We start from the raw sequence: 23386 nt of genomic DNA on the forward strand, positions 1-23386 counted from the left end.
ATGTAAAGAAAGGGGCCCCATATTGCTAGCAACCTGCCCGCTAACAGAGCCTAGACTGGGTATTAACTATTAACACTTGATTTTTTTTCAGCGCGCACATAGTACGGACAGGTAATGGATCACAAGGAGATATTCACTGATTTAGACAAAAAAGGGATTTTTGACAAAGAGTACACTACAGAATCACTGACTCCACCTTTAAAAGACTACAGGGGACCATAGGACAGTGTGGAGAATATAGATTGTATTTTAAACTGTTCCTAAACCCTCTCTCTCTCTCTCTCTCTCTCTCTCTCTCTCTCTCTCTCTCTCTCTCTCTCTGCCCCCCAGACGTCCTACCCTCCGACCCACTACATCCGTAAAGTTCCCCAGAGGAAGATCCACTACTTCACCTTCCTGCAGATGATGCAGCTGCTGGTGCTCTGTACGTTCGGCATGTATCCCATCCCCTACATGAAGATGATCTTCCCCATGATCATGATCATGCTCATTCCAATCAGGTACAGTAGTAACTATCTATCTATCTATTTATCTATCTATCTATCTATCTATCTATCTATCTATCTATCTATCTATCTATCTATCTATCTATCTATCTATCTATCTATCTATCTATCTATCTATCTATCTATCTATCTATCTATCTATCTGTCTATCTATCTATCTATCTATCTATCTATCTATCTATCTATCTATCTATCTGTCTGTCTGTCTGTCTGTCTGTCTATCCTAATCAAGTACTGTATGAACCAATTTTTTAATGTGAACTTTGAACTTGATTAAGATTTGAACTATTTAAGTGTGTAGTATAATTTTTACGATAGGGCCACATTGATAAAAAAAAATAATAATAATGATAGTCATTCATTGTCTGTAATATTACTACAATAAAGTTAGCATTTTACGAGAAAGAAAATAAGTCAAGAAAACATATCACCGGTAACCTACAAAACGAGGGCAAGAGCAGATTAATGGCGGGTCCTTGTCCCCCACTGCTTGTCTCAGTCGGGCCCTTACCTCACACAGTCAACACAACAGGTGAAGCTTCTGATAACATGGAGCTGATGGGACAAACGATTAAGCTTTTCCTGGTTTGATAAACCTGTTACTGAACTAGGTCACAACTTCACAAGATGCTCCAAGTTCCTCATTCTAGTGCAGCGGAGAGGACTGTTATTGATATTTATTTTCTAAAGAGCGGGCGGCAGTGGCGAAGTGGGTAGGGAGATCGCCTCTGGAGTTCAGGGTTGGAGGTTCGATCCCCCGCCCTACCTGTCACATGTCGAAGTGTCCCTGAGCAAGACACTGAACCCCAAATTGCTCCCGATGGTTCAGAGAGCGCCTTGCATGGCAGCTACTGCCATCGGTGTATGAATGTGTGTGTGAATGGGTGAATGTGGTAAGATATGTAAAGCGCTTTGTGGCTGAGAAAATCGGCTAGAAGGCGCTATATAAGTCAAGTCCATTTACCATTTACCATTTAAAGAGCCCTAAATAACAACTTTATTCTCATAATATCACAAGATAAAATAATAATCGCGACAAATTAGGTCTTTAATTTTGGAATCATACTTTTTTTTATATCTTGAAACAATTCTTAAAATAATAACGTTATTCTTTTAATATTGTCGGAATCTCAGAATTGTTTTGCCTTCAAAATCTCTATCTGAATGTACAGTATTGGCAGTATTTTCTCTATTTCCATTACTTACACAGACACACACACACACACACGCACGCACGCACACACACACACACACACACACACACACACACACACACACACACACACACACACACACACACACACACACACACGTCCAACCACCACTGTATCTTTAATTTACTTCCCTGTTGACTGGTTCGAGTGAGAAGGAAGTGATCAATCTTTGGCTGATACGATCTTGACATTTTGATGGTGTTGTGGTTTTTCTTTCCTCATTGCTTTGTCTTAAACAAGTTCCTAACTGACTTATATCACATGGCACATTTCAATTTAACTTATCTACTTTCTACTTTCTATTCTATTTCATACCTACTGTTTATTATTGTTCAAACAATTCCTTTTCACTACTTAGTATTTAGAATTCATCTTCTGTAAATATTGTTTAGGTTATGTTTATCTTATTCCACTCTATATTTCTTTTTTCTTTTTATCGTTCCTATTGCACCATGGGCCAGTGATAACCGCCATTTTAATTCTGATGTATATCTTGCATATAGTATATCAGGACTGGCAATGAAAAACTATGGCTTGATTTTATAATACATTTTTTCTGTCTGTTTTTCTGTGTGTAGGAACAACGTGCTTCCTCATATCATTGAGGCCAAATACTTGGACATAATGGACGCCCAGCACATGTAGCTACGGACGGAGACGGACGGTTGAAGATCTCTAGAAGAATTTAAAAAAAAAAAATATATATATATATATATATAAAAAATATGGAGGATATACGAAAACAACATATTTTTCGATGCAAAACTGTATGGAAGCAAAAAAAAGAATAAGGGGAAGGAGAAATACCGACTGTTTAGAATTTTTTTGTACCCGATATAAGAACTATTGTTACAGGTGATCGCACTGGAAAATGTTGGAAAATTCGTGAGTGAAAAGAGGATAGAGAGATGCCAGGACTGCCCCAGAACTCCCCCCTGTTACACCTCCGTTTGAACCCACGTCAAATCAGTGCCATATACATATATACCTCCATTTCTTCCTATCATTCCTTTTATTTTTTACAATACCCTTACTGCAGTGTATTCACCTACGGGTTAGTGCTCACTAATGCTGTTTAAAGGTGCTCCGAGGAACTTTCTGTTTGTGTTCATTATTGCACCCCTCTTTGGACATAAGCGGTAGTGTTTTTACCACACCAGCTGTTGTTCCTGGGTGAGCGTATACCCCATGACAAAGGCATTAAGAAAAACAAAATAAAAATAGCATTCTTTGCGCTGATGGTCTCGTTTGCTGTTACATGTCATTTATGATCATCAGAGAAAAGATGAGACTGTTTCAGAAATATTTAGAAGTTCCTCGTCGCACCTTTTTCAGTAATGCTGCCAGTGTACATTTTAGAAAGGTGTAATAATGGCACAATGTCAGTAGGAACAGTATCTATCTATCTGAAAACTTTGCACTCACATTGCGGTTTTAAACTTATTCGTGGATAACATTTTACTCACCTACAATGCATTGATAAGAACTTAAATACTTTTCCATGGGTGAATGAACTGATAAGGACACTGCATTGAGGCCACTGCTAAAGTAAATCTTTTATATTTTTGTGTCATTGTGAATTGTTAAAACCCTAGCGACATTCCTGAACCATTAACCTGTGATTTCCCCTTTTTCTACCAATGTGCCCGTACGTCTTTAGTTTCTAAGTCATTCCAACACATGTCAGTGTTCGTTAAGGAGAGGACAAAGGAGTGTGTGTGTGTGTGTGTGTGTGTGTGTGTGTGTGTGTGTGTGTGTGTGTGTGTGTACTAATCTCTGTCCTTCATCTAGCTTCCTGCCAGCTCTTAAGAAAACCTTCTTTTTTTTTAGGTGGAATTTACTCAGTTAAAAAAAATAAAGATACATTCCACACAAACATATATATAGCCTATATATATATATATATATATACAGTATATATTATGTAATTATTTAGAATGACAGCACAAACCAAAACATATAGTGAAATCTTTATCAAATTATGAATATATTAGAATATATTATGGAGATATACAAAAAAAAAGTATTTTAGGTTAAAAATTCAAATTAAATATTTATTTATCATGATGGCAGTTTATGTTCTAAGTACAAAATTATATGAGTGTGTTTACCCCATACTGGAACCTCTAATTCTCTATTAAAGCTGGACACTTTGACCAATCAGAGCGAGGCTCCGATTCTCTGTTCTTATTGGCTGTTGGGACTGTCCATTCACTTTGGCACGACTTTGTTGGTGTAGAGCGTGTCAGGGAGGGACCATAGGGGAGGGACCAAAGAGAACAAGTGGAGCGGTTGAGGTATTTGAATTCGAATCTCTATCCCAACTGCCATTTTCTCCCCAAATCCTCCACCCCAGCTTTAACTCCTTTATACTCCACACTATTTTGACTGTGTTGTATTTTACAGTGTTTACATATCAAAGTCCCTTCCAACTCCATGTCAAAATCGACAGTTCTGGTGCGTTGCTAGCGATGGTAAAAGTTAGTGAAAGGTTGAAAAAAAAATCCTAAAAAAATATATATTTAGAAAAAAACATTTGTGGGCTTTGGAATCAACAAATGCATCCCTACTTTTTTTTTTGTGACCAAGTGTTCCAAGATGAGTTCTAGAATAATCTGGTCTTGTTTTTCTATTTAGATGTTATGATTAGATCGATGCTTGCAAACGTTGTCCTGTAAAAATACTAATAATAAACCAGAAGTCTGGGCCGATTATCTTGTTATTATCTACAAAGTTAAAAAAAAAACACACAAAAAAAAGAAAAATGATTTGTAGGCGATTGTTTTGCTTCAAAGCATGATGACTCATTTGGGTTTTTTTTGATACAATAATGTGATGCCAATAGACATGTAACCAACACAGCAGAAAAATAAGTAAACAATAACTTCTCAAACTTCTATCAATACAGACCGAATGCAACGCTCAATATTTAGCAATACTGTGTATAAACACACAAGTCCAAACGGCGAGATTCGGGTTTCAAAGACAGACGGACAGACAGGCGGACAGAGGGACATACTGAGAGACAGACAGACAGACAGACAGACAGAGGGACATACTGAGAGACAGACAGACAGACAGACAGACAGACAGACGGAGGGACAGACCGAGAGACAGACAGACAGACAGATAGACAGACAGACAGACAGACAGACAGACAGACAGACAGACAGACAGACAGACAGACAGACAGACAGGCCGGCTGTATTTTTTCCACACACAGCAAACTTTTCAGTCCATTTTTCCTCATGGTACAAATCCCTTGCTCTGCGCTGATTAAATCGTTGCAAACATCAAGGAAAAAAAATTAAATAAAAAATTGCCGTATTTTTTACTACGGTTCAGTTGCTTTTTACCCCAATATTCAAAATGGCAGCTCCATCATGCAGCTCTGTTCAACTTTTGTCTTACAGATATGTGAGAAAGATGTCCAATTTAAAGGTGCTCCGAGGAACTATCAGTTTGTGTTCATTCTTGCACCCCCTTTGGGACAAAAGCAGGCAGTGTTTTTACCACGCCAGCTGTTGTTCCTGGGTGAGCGTATACCCCATGACAAAGGCATTACGAAAAACAATATTAGAATAGCGTTATTTGCACTGATGGTCTTGTTTGCTTGTTACATGTCATTTATGATCATCAGAGGAAAAAATTAGACCGTTTCAGAAATATTTTAAAAGTTCCTCGTAGCGCCTTTAAGCAGACGTCTCATGCCGAGTAAAAAGCTATAGACATAAAAGAATAAGCTCAGAAAGGCATTAGCATAATCCTTGGACTTCTAAAAAAAGCTTAAAGAACAGCACTAGTGGGTGTGAAGAGAGAGATTGTGCGAGGTATGAAGTAATATGTACAGTTTGAAAATGCAAAGTTTAGTTTCTATCAAAGATCAATTGTTATAATCCACAGCGGCAAAGGTATTATATTAGTTTCTAAAACTTTGGAGTACAGAAATGTAACCAGTTTTTTCTTCTTACGTGGCAGTATTGTTGTTGTTCCTTGATATGTTTCTCTGTACGATGATTTGGGGAATAGCAGCAAATTCAACTCAGCGGACTTTGAATTGAACTTTCGATTCAGAATTGTGAAAGACATTCTAACTACTATATTTGTGAAACCTTGAAAAAACTTACCCCCCCGTCCCGTCCCCCTTCCTTCCTCCTAAAATTGGATTTGTTTGATAAAATTGCGTACTGTGGTTGTTTTGTTTTTACTTTATTCTTTCCCCCCTGATTTCATATAGCTTATACTTTTTCTAACCATGAATGTAAGACGTGTGGGTTTTTATATAGCATAAATAAATAAATAATTTAGATGTTCGAAAACTGAAATCTGTAATTTTTGTCAAAAAGATCAGCTATATTTGTAAAGCTGTAATATGTAAACATTGGAGAAAAAAATATGGTTATTATCAAACAGAATGTGTTGGTTTATTATATAGTATATATATATATATATGTATATATATACTGTACACTGAAAAAGAGAGACTATCTCAAGCTGTTTGCCAAATAAAAAGTAGTAGTGATGTACATGTGTGTGTTCGCTTGTGTTCATTTAGTTTTCTGTCAGGAGCACAGTTTAATGAAAACGTATTGTCCAGATTATTGTAATGTTGGAGATATTTATGATATTAAAAGCTATAGTGTATAACTTCTGTCGCCCCCCCATGAGGAATTCTGAGTATTTACAACAACACTGTTGGTGCATCTACATGAGGTAAAGCCTTCAGTGATGGCACATGGATTTGATTCCTTCAGCTGTACATCCAGGTTTTTTCTGAGCACTAGGATCAACAACTAAAACATTTTTCTGAGCTCCTGCACCAGTGTCAGATGTGGGGGGGGGGGGACACACACACCAGTTTGTAAACGCTGCCATACTGAGAAATACAGAGAGAGTTTTGTGGAGCTGATAGGCTTAATCAACTTTGTGTCAATTTGTTTGGCGATGGCTTGACTGTAACCGACATTCATTTATATGAAAAAGTTACACATAACGCTTTAAAAGGGGATACCTTGTAATGTTATGGACCCCCTGTGCATTTCTCTAGCGCCAAGATCAGTATAACATTTCTCCTTGACAAAACACTTTATTATAAGCAATAACAAAATATGCTACAGTATATGGTTGCATATTATTACAGACACATTATTGACATTTGTGCCTATACAGGCCTAGTTTTCAGTTGGTTTGCATGTGGCTTTTTTCTGTATTAGATTTCATTATCATTTCATATTTGATCTCTTGTTTTTTTACAAGTAGTTTGTACTACTTTTTCTCGGTAAAAAAATCAAGTGGTTTTCTACAAACTCCACCAGATTATTGTTCAACATGTCACCAAGTCCCTATGTGGTGACGTTTAACTATTACCTATCGTTTTAATAACTAGATAAGAAAGTCAGCCACAAAATGCAAACATTGCTATGTTTTCATCTTTCAGAAATTCATAAAATTAAATGTTTCATGCGGACACAGTGAGGGAGAGACACAGACACTAAACACTGAACCAGCATCTTTTAAAGGATTGTACACATTTATTGCTCATCACATTTCAGCTGTCAGACTGACATGGGCAAAGTGCAGGTTGGTAAAATAATTATAATGATTTGCAGATGCCTCATTCATTCATTTGGCAAAAGTAAAAGTGAATTTATTTTGTTCCTTCATGATGTTCAGAGGACGAGTGCAGCAGCAGCAGCATTAACAGCAGCAGTAGCAGCAACAGCAGTAACTGCAGCAGCGACAGTTGAACCACCTAACAAACACAGTTCATCTTTTACAGAGGTATTCATTCACTCATTTCAGTTCCTTCTTGCGTCCCCTTTGGACAAAAGCGGTAATGCTTTGTTTTACCATGCCAGCTGTTGTTCCTGGGTGAGCGTACCCATGATGAAGGCATTAAGAAAAACCATATAAAAATAGCATTCTCTGCACTGATGGTCTCGTTTCATTTTCTGTTACATGTAGGCCTACTTTAAGATCATCAGAGGAAAAATTAGACTGTTTCAGATTTAAAAGATACAAGATTTTGAGATACAAGATATAGGAATTACATAATAAAGTAAAACAAACCAGTCAGTCAATACTAAAAAAAATGCTCAGCTTTCTTCTCAAGCTAAGACTAAATTGCACAATTATTGACAGTAGTGTCATTCTATTCTTCTATAATGTAAACCCAAACCAAAGCTATATGGATCTCTGTTGAAACAGTGAGAAATTAATGTTACATTTATTAAATCAATTCCATGTTTGCAAAACACCTGTGTAAAAGTAAAAGTTGCACTATTAATTCAAGTGAGTTTTTTTTTTTTTTTTTACATTTGCAGAGCCAGTATTTAGTTTACAAAACATATTTTCTCTACATGGATTTCTCGAATAATTCTATTATCATAAATCAAAATTAAACTGTTTTAAGCTAAACCAATGTAAGACTAGAATTTTTGTAACCAAAACTGCAAAAAACAACAGTGAAAGAGTAACTTTTCATGTAGCTTTCTAACTTCAGTGTTCCAAAGATCCAATTTTCCTGTGAGGCAAGTTTGTTCGGAATAAACCTTAGCAAATATTCACTTCTCTGACACACCCAAAGTTACATAATGCACCTTTAAAAGCACCACTAAGAAAAAAATAAATAAAAGTAAAATAAAAAGTCATGTTGTTTTACCTAGAGCAGCAGAAACCACCACGCCCGCACCAATGACTGCTGCGACACCTGCGCCTACCACAGCAACGGGTGAGGCCACTGCACACACACACACACGCACGCACACACACACACACACACACACGCACGCACACACACACACACACACACACACACACACACGCACGCACACACACACACACACACACACACGCACGCACGCACGCACGCACACACACGCACACACACACACACACACACACACACACACACAGCAGAGAAAACGTTGATGCAATTATGAAAATGCCTCTTAATCTTCGTAGCACACATCAACAGGAGTCGTGCTTGATACAGCATACATTTAAGATGTAGGCCTAACAGTCAGCTTGCTTTGTGAAATTATTGTTATTGGGCAGATAAAAGCACCACATTTTGCATGAGGCTCAGGACCTATCATTCAACCCTTATGCAAAATGCTGTGCTTTTATCCGCAGTTAACTTAACAGTTAAATTAACTTTTTACATTTTAAATATCCAAATCAGTTTAAAACAAATTGTTAAGCGAAGGCTTTCTGGCGTCTTACCTGTGGCGAAGGTGACTAATGCAACTGTAACTGTAGGATGAAAACAAAATGTTAAGCCCAACAGCTTATTATATGTGGTTTTATCAAATAGCCTACATTTGAAGTTTAGCCTACTCATCCTTCTTAGCCTATATTTTTATATAAAACATATAGCCAAAGTTAGAGAAAGAAAAGTAATTGCCAAATTAGTACTCACGTATTCCCATTGTCTCTGCTGCTATGGACACGTTAAGAGCAAGTTATGAGCAAGTTAAGAGCAAGTTATGAGCAACAATGAACTGGCCTTGGTTTTATATAGCTAACTGCAGTATATTTTCTGTTTCGTTATGACCATATCACTATGGTCATAACGAAACAGAAACAGAGGTCTTATCCTAGAAATGTCACGTAGGCCTATTCCCATTGTCTCTGCTGCTATGGACAGGTTAAGCAAGTTAAGAGCAAGTTATGAGCAACAATGAACTGGCCTCGGTTTTATATAGCAAACTGTAGTACATTTTCTGTTTCGTTATGACCATATCACTATCGGGGTTCTCAACTTTTGGAAATTGTTTAGAGTGAGACAGAAGCGGATTTCCCATGCGCGAAGCGCGCGAGCGAAATTTTATTGTGTGTTAATTTATTAATTTAAAGCATAGCCTAATAATGGTTTTTAACACAAGTTCAGTTCAGTATAATTTCTTTGTTTTAGTTCAAATATAGCCTATTGTAGTAATTTTATGATGAAAGTATAACTGGATTAATACCAAATGCCAGACTAGTGAGATGGGTGTAGGCCTATAGGGTAGTTGTTCGGGGTAGTTATTTCAGTAAAACTCTTAGTTCAGTTCAGCAAATATGGATACTGGATATTACTGATGCTCGCTGTTGTAGCTTCGAGTGGCAGATTTTGAGGCCTTCAGGATAGGGGTTTCTGGCTCCCACTTGAAGCACTGTGGCTCCACACCAGCCATTTTGACCATCATAATGGAGGACAATGTTCCTTCTAGGGCTAGTCTGTTTCTGGTGCTGGTCTTGTTGAGACCAACCATGGAGAAGACTCTTTCGGCGTCCGCATTTGAATGTGGGAGCACTAAAACCAACTTGGCCCCTCAACTAGTAGGTGAAAAATCGAAAAGCAAGTGCAAAACAAAAGCATTATTAGCTATGTCTTATGGGCTTCATGAGGGGCCTCTAAGGCCCCCACACACATACAGGAATAAGCTTTCTGCGTGTAAATTATAGGCTATACTGTTCATAAAAAGTAGGCCTATTCCCATTGTCTCTGCTGCTATGGACAGGTTAAGCAAGTTATGAGCAAGTTAAGAGCAAGTTAAGAGCAAGTTATCAGCAACAATGAACTGGCCTCGGTTTTATATAGCAAACTGTAGTATATTTTCTGTTTCGACCATATCACTATGGTCATAACGAAACAGAAACAGAGGTCTTATCCTAGAAATGTCTTATAGAAAACAGAAAAGTACACGCCTGTATAGCAATGTATAATCTGGGGTTGCTTCAGTTGGTCAGGTCTAGGTTCTAAGCAACCTCATGTGCCAAATAAAGCGTATCAGAATGTGTTACAGGCAGCGAATGTGCCGTAATCAAAGCTAAGATGGTCCAACAACAAGATATTTGAGTGGGTGACTTTTTTTTTTTGCGACCGGGGCAGTTTGTTTATTAGTTTACGAGGTGCTCTTGAATGCACCATGAAGTCGGCCCTTTACCGTAAAATGCATTGTAGACGCGCAATCGTTTTTATAAAGTGAGATAGTAGTGAAACAGTGCAGTCTCGTGGGCCAGGTCATGAGAATCCAGGGGTGTGGTGTCTCGTGCAGGTTCCTTCTCCAGTCCAAGCTCGTGGCTCTCAACAGCAACAACAGACACGTGGTGCGCGCGCTGAGTGAATATCATAAAAACATAAGAATGGCAGAGGAGGCGAAGAAACTGGCCGCGTACGCTGCTGTTGATAACCACGTCCAGGTAACACAGGAAATGCTTATAGTGACTCTGTTAGCCAGTGTGTCAACATGTGTAACCGCCTGCTAACTTGTTATGGCGTGTAGTCCTGTTAAAATACAGCAGTTTGTCCCGTTAGCCGCATGCTAGCATAGTTAGCTCACCCATACACATAGGGATATACCTGTAAAGCTAAATGTAGCCTAGCCTAGTAGCCTTATCTATCACCGTTATCTAACCTGCATGGTTTGGGGGCGAATGAGTTCAGTGTTATGCATGTCTGTCCCGGGATAGTGAGCTAACTTTGTCCGGCATTAATGACTAAATATACGAGTTGTGTTACAGCATATGGTAACTGCTAACAAGAGACTAGTGAGTGAGTGTATTTCACAAATAAACTGATGGTCAAACTAGGCAATGGAATGGAAATCCTTAAAAAGTCTTAAAAAGCATTGAATTCATAAACAAACCAAAACAAAAATCAGGCATTCATTGTTGATAAAATACATCAAATTGGTATTTCAAAAGACTTGCATTCGAATAGGTTAGTAACATCTTTTATGGAACTACTTTACAAATGCATGCACAACTTTAATTGACACTTTCAACTTCATATTCCTGTCTGTATAGGACAACAGACACGCTGCTGATTTTATTTTATTTTATAAAGTCCTGTTCTATACAACTAACTATTAAGTCATTTAAAGGTGCATTGTGTAGAATTTATTTTACATTCTAGAACTTTCACCACTAGATGCCACTAAATATTCAGATATTACACACTGCACCTTTAAATGTGATGAGGACATTTTAGTTTTGATAATGTACTAATAATTTGTTTTCTGTCTCCTAGAATAACCAGGTGGTTGGAGTGGGCAGCGGGTCAACCATTGTCTATGCTGTGGACAGATTAGGTGAGTGAAACAATTAAAATTCTGATTTTAGGCATAAATAATTCCATAGCAGAAGTCTCATGAATTACATTTTACCAACTGTCTTCTGTCTTTCAAACAATAATTTGGTCACAGCAAAGAAGTATAAATCTCACTGCTACATTTTACATGTTTAGGTTAAATCTGTTTAGATGTGTAAGGGATAGAAATCTTTATATAAAAAAATAGTTTATAGATTGAAATTCTGCTGTTAAAAAGCAAAGGGTTGAGGTGTGAGTTTGGGTGCATTGCATAACAAATATAGTCATCAAACTATCTACTGTCTAAAGTGAATTTCATTTTCTCAATTTAAAATGCTTAATAAAAACAGCACAAGCATTAACATTAGGATGTTTTATTACTAATGCTTAAATACCTACTTTACCGGTGGAAATATGAAGGTGTATTGAACTCTGAGATCCTATGTAGTATAAATGTGCAAACATTTTAGAAATCGGTTCATCCTAGCCTGAGAAAAGGCAGAAGGAGTGTTTTATGGTCTCACTGTCTAACCCTACATTTTTCCATGTGTGACATCACACGTAGGGTTAGGATTAACAGGACAACTGGGCCAAGGGAAGACTGAGGGAAGAAAAACCTAATTCATTATATTATAATAGCAACTTTATAATGATCTAACACCGGTTCAGTATGGGTGAAGTATTCCTTTAAAGTAATTTAATACTCTGTGTATGTTGTTTTATTCCAGCTGAGCGAGTGCGTCAGGAGAAGCTAAAGATTGTGTGTGTCCCCACCTCCTTCCAGGTTTGTTTAACACATTTATTCTGGATTGTTTCTCAGCGTGACTTCTAATTATATGCATCCCGGAGGCTTAATACTGTATGTACACAGGATTTGGCAATAGAGTGTGCTAAAACATTGAGGCTTTGAATGCAATGTATTACCTCACACACACACACTATCCTTCGTTTTCTCTAAACATTTCGCCGTAAAGTTATTCGCAAAAGAGAATATTCAATTCTCAAACATACATTTAAAAAAAATATTTTTTCCCTATTAGTTAGTTAGTATTACCGTAGTAACACCTATTCTTCCTGTGGTCAACACAAAATATAAAACAAGACATTCAACCGTAACTGTATTTCACAAATTTGCTTGCACTGAAATACCAAATGAAAACGGCATGACATCTATTCATAGACTTTTAACTATTGTTGCCTGTCCACCATGTTTCCTCCTTACTCTCCCTGCTTGTCTTCCCTCAGGCTCGTCAGCTGATTCTGCAGCACGGCCTCACGCTGTCCGACCTGGACAGACACCCAGAGGTACAATCAGCTCTTTATGATTCCATATGAAAAACTTGGAAATAAGGAATATGTTTGTGCTCAAACCAATATTTTGTATAATTAGTTTTATTTAATTTCATGCTTTCACCGTGGAGCGGCTAAGTGCTTATTTTCATCAGAATCTTTCAGTTGATGATACAAGTAAGACACATTGTCATGAGCATGAGTCTCCATGGGAACACTTTACTAGAAAATTGTCCAAGACATTTGAAATTGTGAATTTTAAAAATTTCTCATAGAAATGCATTGGGTTTTTTCATAATCACTTTTTTCTTCATTTTGTCTCGGACAATTTTCTTGTCAAGTGACCCATGGAGACTGCTCATGCCAATTTTCAAGCTTGTATCACCAATTAAAAGATTGTAGCACTTAACCGCTCCACTAATAAGTAGGGGAAGGTGGGGTGATTTGTGCATTTTGGAAGTTGCAAAACCCCTTGTTTCTAGAAAACCGTGGAAGAAATTGGAAATGTGACCACATATTTAAGAAGAGCCATCCATTTGACTCATCCTGTAAAGAAGGGAGACACAAGGAATAAGATATAAGCACATTTAAGCTCAAAAAACTGTGTTTTGCCTTTCAAAGTAAAATTTCCATGATCAAGGTTTTTTGATTATTGTGTCTGAACAATTATAGACACGTTTGAAAACATTTGACACATGTTTTAGTGCTTTGGTATGCTACACTTTGAGTCTATATAGTTAGCACAATGTCAACCCTAAATTGCTGCATCATGCCTATTATCCAAAATTCTGGGGATGGGGTGATTTGTGCGCAAGGGCCTGGGTGAGTTATAAGTAAGTAAGTAAGTAAAATGTATTTATAAAAGCACATTTATGACAGTTTGCACTGTCCAAAGTGCTGTACATAGTGCATTCAGTAGGTAAACAATGAAGGTAAAATAACAATAACCAAAATAAAAGACGTAAAGCCCATACATCCACATAAACACAGATAGTAGTGCAGAGGTAAGTAAGTAGTGCAGAGGTTAATGGGGAGGAAACACCAGGGTGTACATATGGGTTTTGAGCCTTGATTTAAAGGCAGAAATGTAGGGGGAATCACATTTGTCAGGTGGCAGTTGGTTCCACAAGCACGGAGCAACTAGTGCAAAGTACATTTCTGAGAGTTGTGCCAGTGGCATGGCTGTATACGCTGGTCACCAAAAGAAAGTGATAGTCTACAGTAGCTCAGGAGAGAGTGACATCTCAATTCCACTTAACGACACCACTGATGAGAGTTCAGATGGCCAGAAAGATGATGATGGTGACTTTGTCATTGTGACACAATGACGCACAAATCACCCCACTACGTGGGGTGATTTGTGCGACAAGACAACTTTTTTTTCCGAAAGCTATATTTCTTAAACAGTTTATTCCAGATCCAAAGTTTTTATTGCCAGGGATGCACAACATCCTGAAATATATGTACATATTTGAGTTGGAGACATAACTGGCAAGGCCTCACTTTAAAATCACTTTGAGTAAAAAGTTGCACAAATCACCCCACCTTCCCCTATTTGCATACAATATATTTCAAAAAATCACAACAATTACAGTAGTACCTTGATTTACAGGTTAGTATATACTAAAACCATAATGTCAGCTTCAATAGGAGCGAGAAAATAAATATATTGCTGGAATGTAGAGAACGGTTCTAAGCTTGTTATATTGCATTGTATGTGTTTTCTGCTTGTGTGTAATCAGTTGTTTGTCTTGTCTGTCAGCTGGATGTGGCCATTGACGGAGCAGATGAGGTGGACTCAGATCTGACGCTGATCAAAGGTGGAGGGTGAGTACAGTTCAATACAGACAGCATTATTTAAACCATCACTACGGTTACATGCACAGTTTAGTCAAGCTATATACAGCTCCAGAGACCAGTCTGGATTTTTCTCAAATCATCATCTCTACATTACTTATTGAAAATGCTCTTAAAGACAACAAATGTATTGGAATTTGGTAGAAATGTTGTCAGTAGTTTATATTATAAAACCAAAATGTTCATTCTACTCAAACATATTCCCATAAATAGTAAAACGACAGACACTGAACATTTGGAGTGGTCTCTTAATTTTTTCCGGAGCTTTTTTTAGGTCGGCTATGGCTCGACTAGGCCATTAAAGTGGACTGCTGTGATTGTCCCAGTATACTTAAAGCACGATAAGGGAATCAATTTATTGACCAAGCAATGTCCAACTCCGCTATGATAGGTGGTGATATGTGCGCTTTTTTTTCTTTATGTTTTCTTTTTTTCTTTTTTTATTATATTCTTTGCATAAAAATATTTTGTAGGATCTTGTATTTGTAACTCTCAGAATAATATATGATCCTACAATATAGTATATACATTTTATTTTTTTAAATATGCGCCCTTTCAGACACTTTTAGCTTGTTAGTATGGGACCCTTTTCTGGAGTTACACAATAAAAATATTGTCTCTAAAGTGATGTAAACCGTAAGTAAACTGACTGCAACCACTTATGTCTCTCTCTCTTTCTCTCTCTCTCTCTCTCTCTTTGCCCCACAGAGGATGTCTGACTCAGGAGAAGATTGTAGCCGGCTGCGCTAAACACTTTGTTGTCATCGCCGACTACAGGTTTGTTTTCACATAGTTTAGCTTCATGGAAAAGACCAACATCAACATCAACATCCCCTTCTCTACATTAAGATTTCACTTCTCAAATGTTGTGACATTTGTAAAAAGAATATAATTTATTAGCCAACCTTCACTACATGAGCTGTTTTATGAACAAGTTTCCTTCATAAAAAAAAGAAGTCAGATCTATCAGAAAAATCTTTTCAAAATAAACTCCTGCAAAACATATGAGCTCTGTAGTTCAAGTATGTGTATGAAGGGTCTTAAAAAACCTTATTGTTGGTTGCAGTGGTCGTGGGTTCAAATCCGACCCGTGGACCTTTACTGCAGGTCATCCCCCCTCTCTCTCTCTCTCTCTCTCTCTCTCTCTCTCTCTCTCTCTCTCTCTCTCTCTCTCTCTCTCTCTCTCTCTCTCTCTCTCTCTCTGTCTCCCCATTTCAACTCTGCACTGTCTAATAAAGCTTGAAAATGCCCAAAAATAATCCTAGAAAAAACAAACCTTCTTTTCACGATAAGCTATTATAAAACAGATTAGTAGTTCAAGCATGTGTATGAAGGGTCTTAACATTTTTTTATTGTCCCTCAAAAATATGTTTTTTTATTCTGGTATTCTTTTCTCTCTCCCAGGAAAGACTCCTTGTCTCTGGGTCAGCAGTGGAAGAAGGGCGTCCCCATCGAGGTCATCCCCATGGCATACGTCCCCGTTTCCAGGACGATAGCCAGGCGCTTCGGAGGGGAGGCAAACCTACGCATGGCCGTCAGTAAGGCAGTAAGTGGTCTCTTGGCTTCACTCATGTTTCTGCTGTCTTTATAGCTGCTTCAAGTCTATTACGGAGGAAATTTTACTGTAATTTTTTTTATATACTTAATTTTCCTTGATTTAACCTCGAAAGATCAATTGAAGGGTGACCCTCTTTTACAATGACGTCGAGTTAATTACAGATACACAATATACAATAAAAATAATTCATAATCAATTGAATGAAGCAGAACAATAGCCTAATCAAACAGTTATAAAGGAGTGGGGCTGATTCAAAATAATACCTTTCCTTCTAAGTTTTAAGTTTACTTCTTTTGCTCTGTGCTGCTTGTGGGTGTATTTCTGAATATTTGTAACTTACAGCACTAAACACTTCATACCAATACTCTATTTGATCTTATTTGTACGATTATTGGCATGTCGGTGTTTATTTCATATCTTTTTTTTTTTAATGTGATGCTTGTAATGCAGGTCATTTTCACATTGTAAAGCACTTTGAGCAGCATTTTGTATGACAAGTGCCACACACACACACACTCACTCTCACTCTCACACAAACACACACACACACACACACACACACACTCACTCACTCACTCTCTCTCTCTCTCTCACACACACACACACACACACACACACACGAACACACAGTTTTATTACGTTTTTATTCTTATTATCATTACAGTAGTGTTAGCCCCTCAGCTTCTGTTTACAGGGTCAAGTGGTGAACTGGAGGGCGGATGGTCAAACCTGTTTTTAACGGTGACACTAAAACTTAACGAGCGTCTCTCCACTGAAAGCATCAGAGCAGCAGAACCACTTAGAAATCACTTAGTTTATTAAAACATTAAATAAGCATTACATCGTTGTTTTATTACTGCAAGATGTTACTATTAATACGATTCTTAACTACACGTTTTAATGTAACGATAATGAAATTAAAGTGTGCATCAGAGGGGGGAATAGTGGATAATAGGTCTCCTAATGTCATGAATTTAGTCTTAAAAGTAGCATAAGTGTCCTTTAACATGACATATTGTGAAGTGAACCATGTCATGTTATCCTTGCAGTCTGATTTGATTGGTTGATTGATTGATTGATTGATTGATTGATTGATTGATTGATTGATTGATTGATTGATTGATTGATTGATTGGAATTGATTTCGAACTTGTAAAAGTAAACAGAAGATTATCATACAGAAAATAATGTTGTTACACAAAATAGAAAGCAGAATAAGATACATGACTGACAAACTCTTGATAATTGTAACAATATGTTTGAAAAGGAGTGGGAAGAAGTTTTCAGACTAGATGATTGATTGAAATAATTACAATTTTGATCCAAATGTAATGGCATTTTTCTAGTCTTGAGTGTGAGCTTAAAGGAATACTTCACCCATACGGAACCGGCGTTCTATCATTATAAAATCGCTATTATAATATAATGAATGAGGTTTTTCTTCCCTCAGTCTTCCCTTGGCCCAGCTGTCCTGTTAATCCTAACCCTACATTTTTCCATGTGTGATGTCAAACATGGGAAAATGTAGGGTTAGACAGCGAGACCATAAAACACTCTTTCTGCCTTTTCTCAGGCTAGGATGAACTGACTTCAAAAACCTTTGCACAGTTATACTACATAGGATCTCAGAGTTCAATACACCTTCATATTTCCACTAGTGAAGTAGGTCTTTGACAGTATCCTGTTTAGTTGTTGAACTTTAGAACTGCCTTTGTCCCTGTTTTGTTTGTTTAGTGCAAACACATGCACACGCTGCTGCTGCTGACGTTATTCAAATATCCCACCAACGGTTTCATGTTATTTCACTGATCTACAGGTGGTTAGACTTTTTTTTTTCATTTTCATTTTCTTCACGGCTCTCGGCCACAGCACATGGCATGGAGCACAACAATCAAATCAAATCATAACAAAACAATGGTGCACGGCAGTGGCAAAAACACTACTTAAACAATGGTAGGACATATTTTAAGAAGGCACCTGTATTACCAATAACTTTTGGCTTGTCTGAACTCAAAAGCAAAATGATTTTAAACGTGTATATATAGATATAGATATAGATATAGATATACTGCAATGAAACAGCAAGCTAATACACATAGAACATATTGATTTTAAAACACCTACACATTTTATTTATTTTGTTTTGTGGAAGAAAATGCATTATTCAACACATTTGTTAAAAAGATGCCCACAATACAGTGTAAACATGACTTCAGTTTGATCATAAAGAAAACTCCACAGGACAACTTTTAAGTGACGGCTTGTGACAACGGTGAGGACAGTTTGCAGAGGACATAAAGACACCTACACATGTTCTGTGCCCGCCTCATTAACTCCCCTGCTACTCAGTTCTTTTTTAAATGAAAAGAATTCCAGCTACAGACGGGAGTGTCTGTTTGTTATTCTGGCTTTGAGTTTTGTTTTATTGTTGCCGTTGACAGTTGAGCCTAGAAGCGGTTGTTGTTTTGTGCTAATGAGAAGACCAGTTTATGTTTGCACAGGGAGTCCTTTGAGTTTCTATACAAACTAAAAATCAAAATGTTGGATAAAGTCAGTTACAATCTTTATTTCATTCTACAACATGTTAGTGTCTAAAGTTTTTACAGAACAGATTTTGGATACTATACAGACTTTTTTCATTTTAGAAAAAATGTGCAAACAGACGAGGTTTAGTCGGATAAACTACTCAATGTACATTTTGGAACTTTTTATTTAAAGGTGCAGTGGTGTAATATGACATCATCAAGAAAGTTCTACAAAGTTCTAGAATGCAACACTCCCTGGGTAACCCCACCCCTTTCGAATAATAACAGAAGCTACAGTGGCCTTCAAGGACAAGAACAATTCAAAATTTTAAACAATGCACCTGATGACATTCCAACTATGACACTTTCAAGATGGCGGCACTAGGCCTTGGTCCAAAATATGCAGAAATATGGACATATATGAGACCCTTTCTAAGGGGAAAAAAAGTATTCAAAACATTTTTTTCAGCTATTATGCACTAAATTAAATGTACTTATGGATATTATAATTACTTTCTACAAAATCTGCTAGGAAATAAAACCCAAAATTCTACACACAGCAGGGTTAAACTTGTATGAAAGAAGACGTGTTAGGGAAGAGAAGCAAACTATCTTGCCTTCCTCTATTGCAACCTTTTAGTTGTGCGTTAAATGTCCATTTGATACTGTGTGTTATAAACATATGTGTCTCATGCACTTTGCTCACAGACTATTAAAGTGTGACTGATGTGTGTGTGTGTTGTGTCTTTGTGTCTCTCTCAGGGCCCCGTCGTCACTGACAACAGCAACTTCATCCTGGACTGGAAGTTTGAGAGCGCTCAGAACTGGAAGGAAGTCAACACGGCACTCAAGATGATTCCAGGTGAGGAGCCGACTGACAGTGGCTCATTGTTTTATTTGTTGGTATTTTCAAGCTTGATTAGACAGTACAGAGTTGAAATGGGGAGACAGAGAGAGAGAGAGAGAGGGGGATGACCTGCTGTAAAGGTCCACAGGCCGGATTTGAACCCAAGACCACTGCAATGAAGGCTGGAGCCGATATGGTATGCGCTCTATCCACTGACTACGCCACCAGAGCGCCCTTATAAGTGTTTTCATCAAGTACTCGGTTTGTGGATGGGGACGGGGAGTCATGGCTATTCTTTCATTACGTACAAGCCTTTAGTTCTACCTTTTTTGTGTCTGAAAAGTGCTTTGTAAATAAAGTTAAATTTGATAAACCAAATTCGACACCAACTAAATCTTCTTTCCCTCTCTGTCCCCTAAGGTGTGGTGGAGACGGGTCTTTTCGTGGGCATGGCGGAGCGAGCGTATTTCGGGATGGAAGACGGAAGTGTGCAGGTGCGAGATCCTCCCGTCAACTGAGTCACTTAAACCATATTAACCCACCGACGCCCCTTTCTCTGGAATTACCTTAATTTACCAAAAAGTGCCGTTTTTATGAGTTTCAGTTACAACCGGATCTGACTGTGTTTGGACAGGGCTGTGTTTCTTGCAGAACTGGACAGAAAATGTAGTGCAAAATGGGGAAGCTTTCACACATGTCAAAAATCACATACAGTCGAGGATAGCTTGATTTCGATGATAGCTTGATTTTTCTCATCGTAGGGGTGGTGCTTGTGATTCTGTGAGTTTTTTTAAAAGTGCCTGATGAGGTAAAATCAAGTGCATCCTTTTGAGTGTGAGAAAAGCGCTGTATAAATCCAATCCATTATCATTATCACTATCTGATATTCTTAAGGGTATTTTTTTTTTCCCATTCTGTATTGTTGCTCAGTTTCTCAATGGGAATGTTGGCTCTTCCTGTAATCAGTGGATTTAACTGAATGTCTACAGAGGTTTGAAGCGCTACATAATTAAGATAAAGTGTGCCTTGAGATTATAGAATAATCTTATCAAAATAAATGGTATTAGAGTTACATTTAAAGACCTTATAATCAAACATCAAACTATTGTCTTCTGAGAGACTGCTGCGAACAAAATGCCTCTAAAAGTGAACGCTGAAGGCATTGTTAGCAGCTACAAACCTCCCTGTAGTATTGTTGTTTTTTTAGATTACAAAAGGGGAGTTATATGAGCAATATACTAGAGCATAGAGAAAAAAAATCAACTCAACATATTAATTGATCCAATTAATTAATATGGTAATTTTGAACTGAAAATTAATGAGATTGTTGATTGTTGATAATGTAGGGAAACCCTGTGGTGAAGGTATGAATTTTTATCATATGGTAGCAACTGTTGTTATGGACCAAATATCTGTTCCCTTGCTCTGAGTAAACACTGTCCCTGTGTTCCAATACCCATAACTTCCACACTTCTAGCACGCTAGAAAAAGATATAGGATGTCCCAAAGCATGCATGTCAAAAACAGTATGCCAAAAATACCTGCATGTCCTAAAATAGGCCCTTCATCCAATAGCATTTTGCAGTATTGAAATCAAATCAGCATGCTTTAGTGTGTAGTATAGTAAAACGCAATAGTATGTGATTTGGAACGCAGGGAGTGTTATGAAATGTTCTGTAACTTCCTCTCAACCGTTTTCAACAGCGGTTATTGTAGAGTTGCACTACTCAGTCATCAGAGCGGAGGTTTTGAATGTCGTGTGCGTTTTCAAGCATGTACCTCTTTCCAGTTTCCACTATGTTAGTTCATTTTTGTGCCTATGAATTTCTTCCACGATGATTCCTTATTGCTTGAGCTAGCCGTCTGCTAACAGAAATAATTGTGCCATAATCGTAAGTTAAAATATAGCATGTGTAGAGCAGGCAATGTTAGTGGGCACTTAAAGGCTGTAAAATGGTCACTATTAATGATGGACTGATGCAACTTAAATGCGAACAAGATTTCCCCACAATTATATTTTATGTGCCTTGGCAAGGAAAAGCAGTAGACACTTATTTTTTTTATTTTTTTTTGATCAAGCTATCAAATTAATTGATTATGTAGCTCGCCATGTTGGTAAAAGTTGCATCATCCTGTTATTGGACATTTCAATATATAAACGTATCAGAAAGGCAGTAGTCAAAATCTAAATATGAATAACAAATGTTGGATTTAATATGTGCAAAAAACTTTGAAAATATTACATTTGTTTCACAAGGTCTTGCCTTTTACTGAATCAAATTCTTTGATATATTTCAAATTGTTGATGTCCTAAAATCGTGCTATAGCCCAGCTTGAAGGTATTTCTCTTTATTGAGCCGGTTTCAGTGAGATAGTTTATTACAAAAACACTAAAACTCTCCTCTCAAAAATTTAATTTTCCTTTTCTTAAAGATCCCATTTGTGAAGTTGTCTTTGCACAAATCACAAGTTGCATTACTGTCCAGAACATCCACCATTTGTTTAAAAAACCTTCATAGTTTGACTGATACCTTTTCATTGGAGAATTAAGCTTGTTTACTTTGGTTCATGATGCCTTACATATGGTTTTATTTTTGTATGGTTCTGTTGTTGTTTTTACATCTGAAAAACTCAGGAGAAAAAAATCAAGGCTGGGATATGTTTGTCTACAAGCCACTGTTATTAGGTACAAGCAATAAGATCCTATTCCAGTCCAATTCTACTCTCAAAAAATAATTAAATTTGAAGTGGATTGAAGTAGCTATCAGCCTCGGTTTTGTGCAGACAGACAGAAGGTAAATTAAACTGTGAATGTTTGGCCCAGTTTGGGTCAGTTGTTGTCAACTCGTTAGATATTTTTGAACCAGCATTTCTCTCTTTCTTTACCAAACGACTGTGATAATGAGTCTTGCTCTGATGGTACAATTTTCTTTGTCGTCAAATAAACCAATAAAGGACCAAAATGATATCAGTATGCCTCCTTGATTTATTTCTGATGACTTATTGAAAACATAATTATTTTTATTTTGTCAATAATGTTATTTAGTGAACAATTTACTTGGTTCAAAAAACATAACAGATCAGAAACAATTAGTCAATGATAATAACTTGATATAATAACAAATAACCAATTGGTGTATTCCTTTATCAACAAAATAACCAACAGATTTATCAATCATTTTAAAAATAATTTCCCGTTGCAATCCTTGTAGCGATCAATAAAGGTTATTGAGATGTCTTACTCTATACTATAATTAGGATTAACCAAGCCTGTACTACTTTGTAAATACAGAATATTCTCAAGATTTCATTTCTAACAGCCAAAAATGAGTTGGTGTTGGTGGTGCAGTTTTCCTGAATGGCCACATGAGGGCGCTAGAAACTCAATAACCTTGATTCTGCCGCTAGATGTTCACATGGTATTCACTCCATAGATATACTGTATATTCACTCACATTGTTGGTTTACACAGTGACCTTATATGCCGCGTGAAATAATTATAAAATAAATACATA

General features: G+C 37.2%; 2 protein-coding genes and 1 long non-coding RNA gene across 3 annotated transcripts in view; 2 read left to right on the forward strand and 1 right to left on the reverse strand.

The window, feature by feature from the left end:
* The window catches only part of slc4a11 (solute carrier family 4 member 11), a 107740-nt gene extending 101639 nt beyond the window's left edge, over nt 1–6101 (forward strand). The window contains exons 19-20 of the mRNA XM_080042327.1: nt 331–500; nt 2299–6101. Of these exons, the coding sequence (XP_079898453.1) occupies nt 331–500; nt 2299–2365 (237 nt within the window). The 3' untranslated portion in view covers nt 2366–6101. The remainder of the gene's footprint in view (nt 1–330; nt 501–2298) is intronic.
* Nucleotides 6102–7266: 1165 nt separating this feature from the next.
* Nucleotides 7267–9238, reverse strand: LOC307261353. Its single transcript, XR_013845219.1, has 4 exons — nt 9141–9238; nt 8945–8974; nt 8382–8459; nt 7267–7472 (listed from the first exon to the last, which is right to left on the reverse strand). It is a non-coding gene; the product is annotated as an uncharacterized lncRNA (long non-coding RNA).
* A 1467-nt stretch (nt 9239–10705) lies between these two features.
* On the forward strand, nt 10706–20659 carry rpia (ribose 5-phosphate isomerase A (ribose 5-phosphate epimerase)). Its single transcript, XM_080042394.1, has 9 exons — nt 10706–10906; nt 11736–11796; nt 12524–12579; nt 13041–13100; nt 14848–14912; nt 15651–15719; nt 16347–16488; nt 19787–19886; nt 20292–20659. The coding sequence occupies exons 1-9, from the start codon at nt 10730–10732 to the stop codon at nt 20387–20389; spliced, it is 828 nt and encodes a 275-aa protein (XP_079898520.1). The 5' UTR covers nt 10706–10729; the 3' UTR covers nt 20390–20659.
* The last annotated feature ends 2727 nt before the right edge of the window (nt 20660–23386 follow it).

This window comes from Ammodytes marinus (genome assembly GCF_949987685.1).
Source record: "Ammodytes marinus genome assembly, chromosome: 15".
Classification (NCBI taxonomy): Eukaryota; Metazoa; Chordata; class Actinopteri; order Uranoscopiformes; family Ammodytidae; genus Ammodytes; species Ammodytes marinus.

What these genes read in the sequence shown, in the direction of transcription:
- rpia (XM_080042394.1), top strand. Translation starts at nt 10,730, where the DNA reads ATGAGAATCCAGGGGTGTGGTGTCTCGTGCAGGTTCCTTCTCCAGTCC. An exon ending in ACGCTGATCAAAGGTGGAGG is followed by an intron (nt 14,913 to 15,650) that starts GTGAGTACAGTT and finishes TTTGCCCCACAG; the next exon opens with AGGATGTCTGACTCAGGAGA. An exon ending in GTTGTCATCGCCGACTACAG is followed by an intron (nt 15,720 to 16,346) that starts GTTTGTTTTCAC and finishes TCTCTCTCCCAG; the next exon opens with GAAAGACTCCTTGTCTCTGG.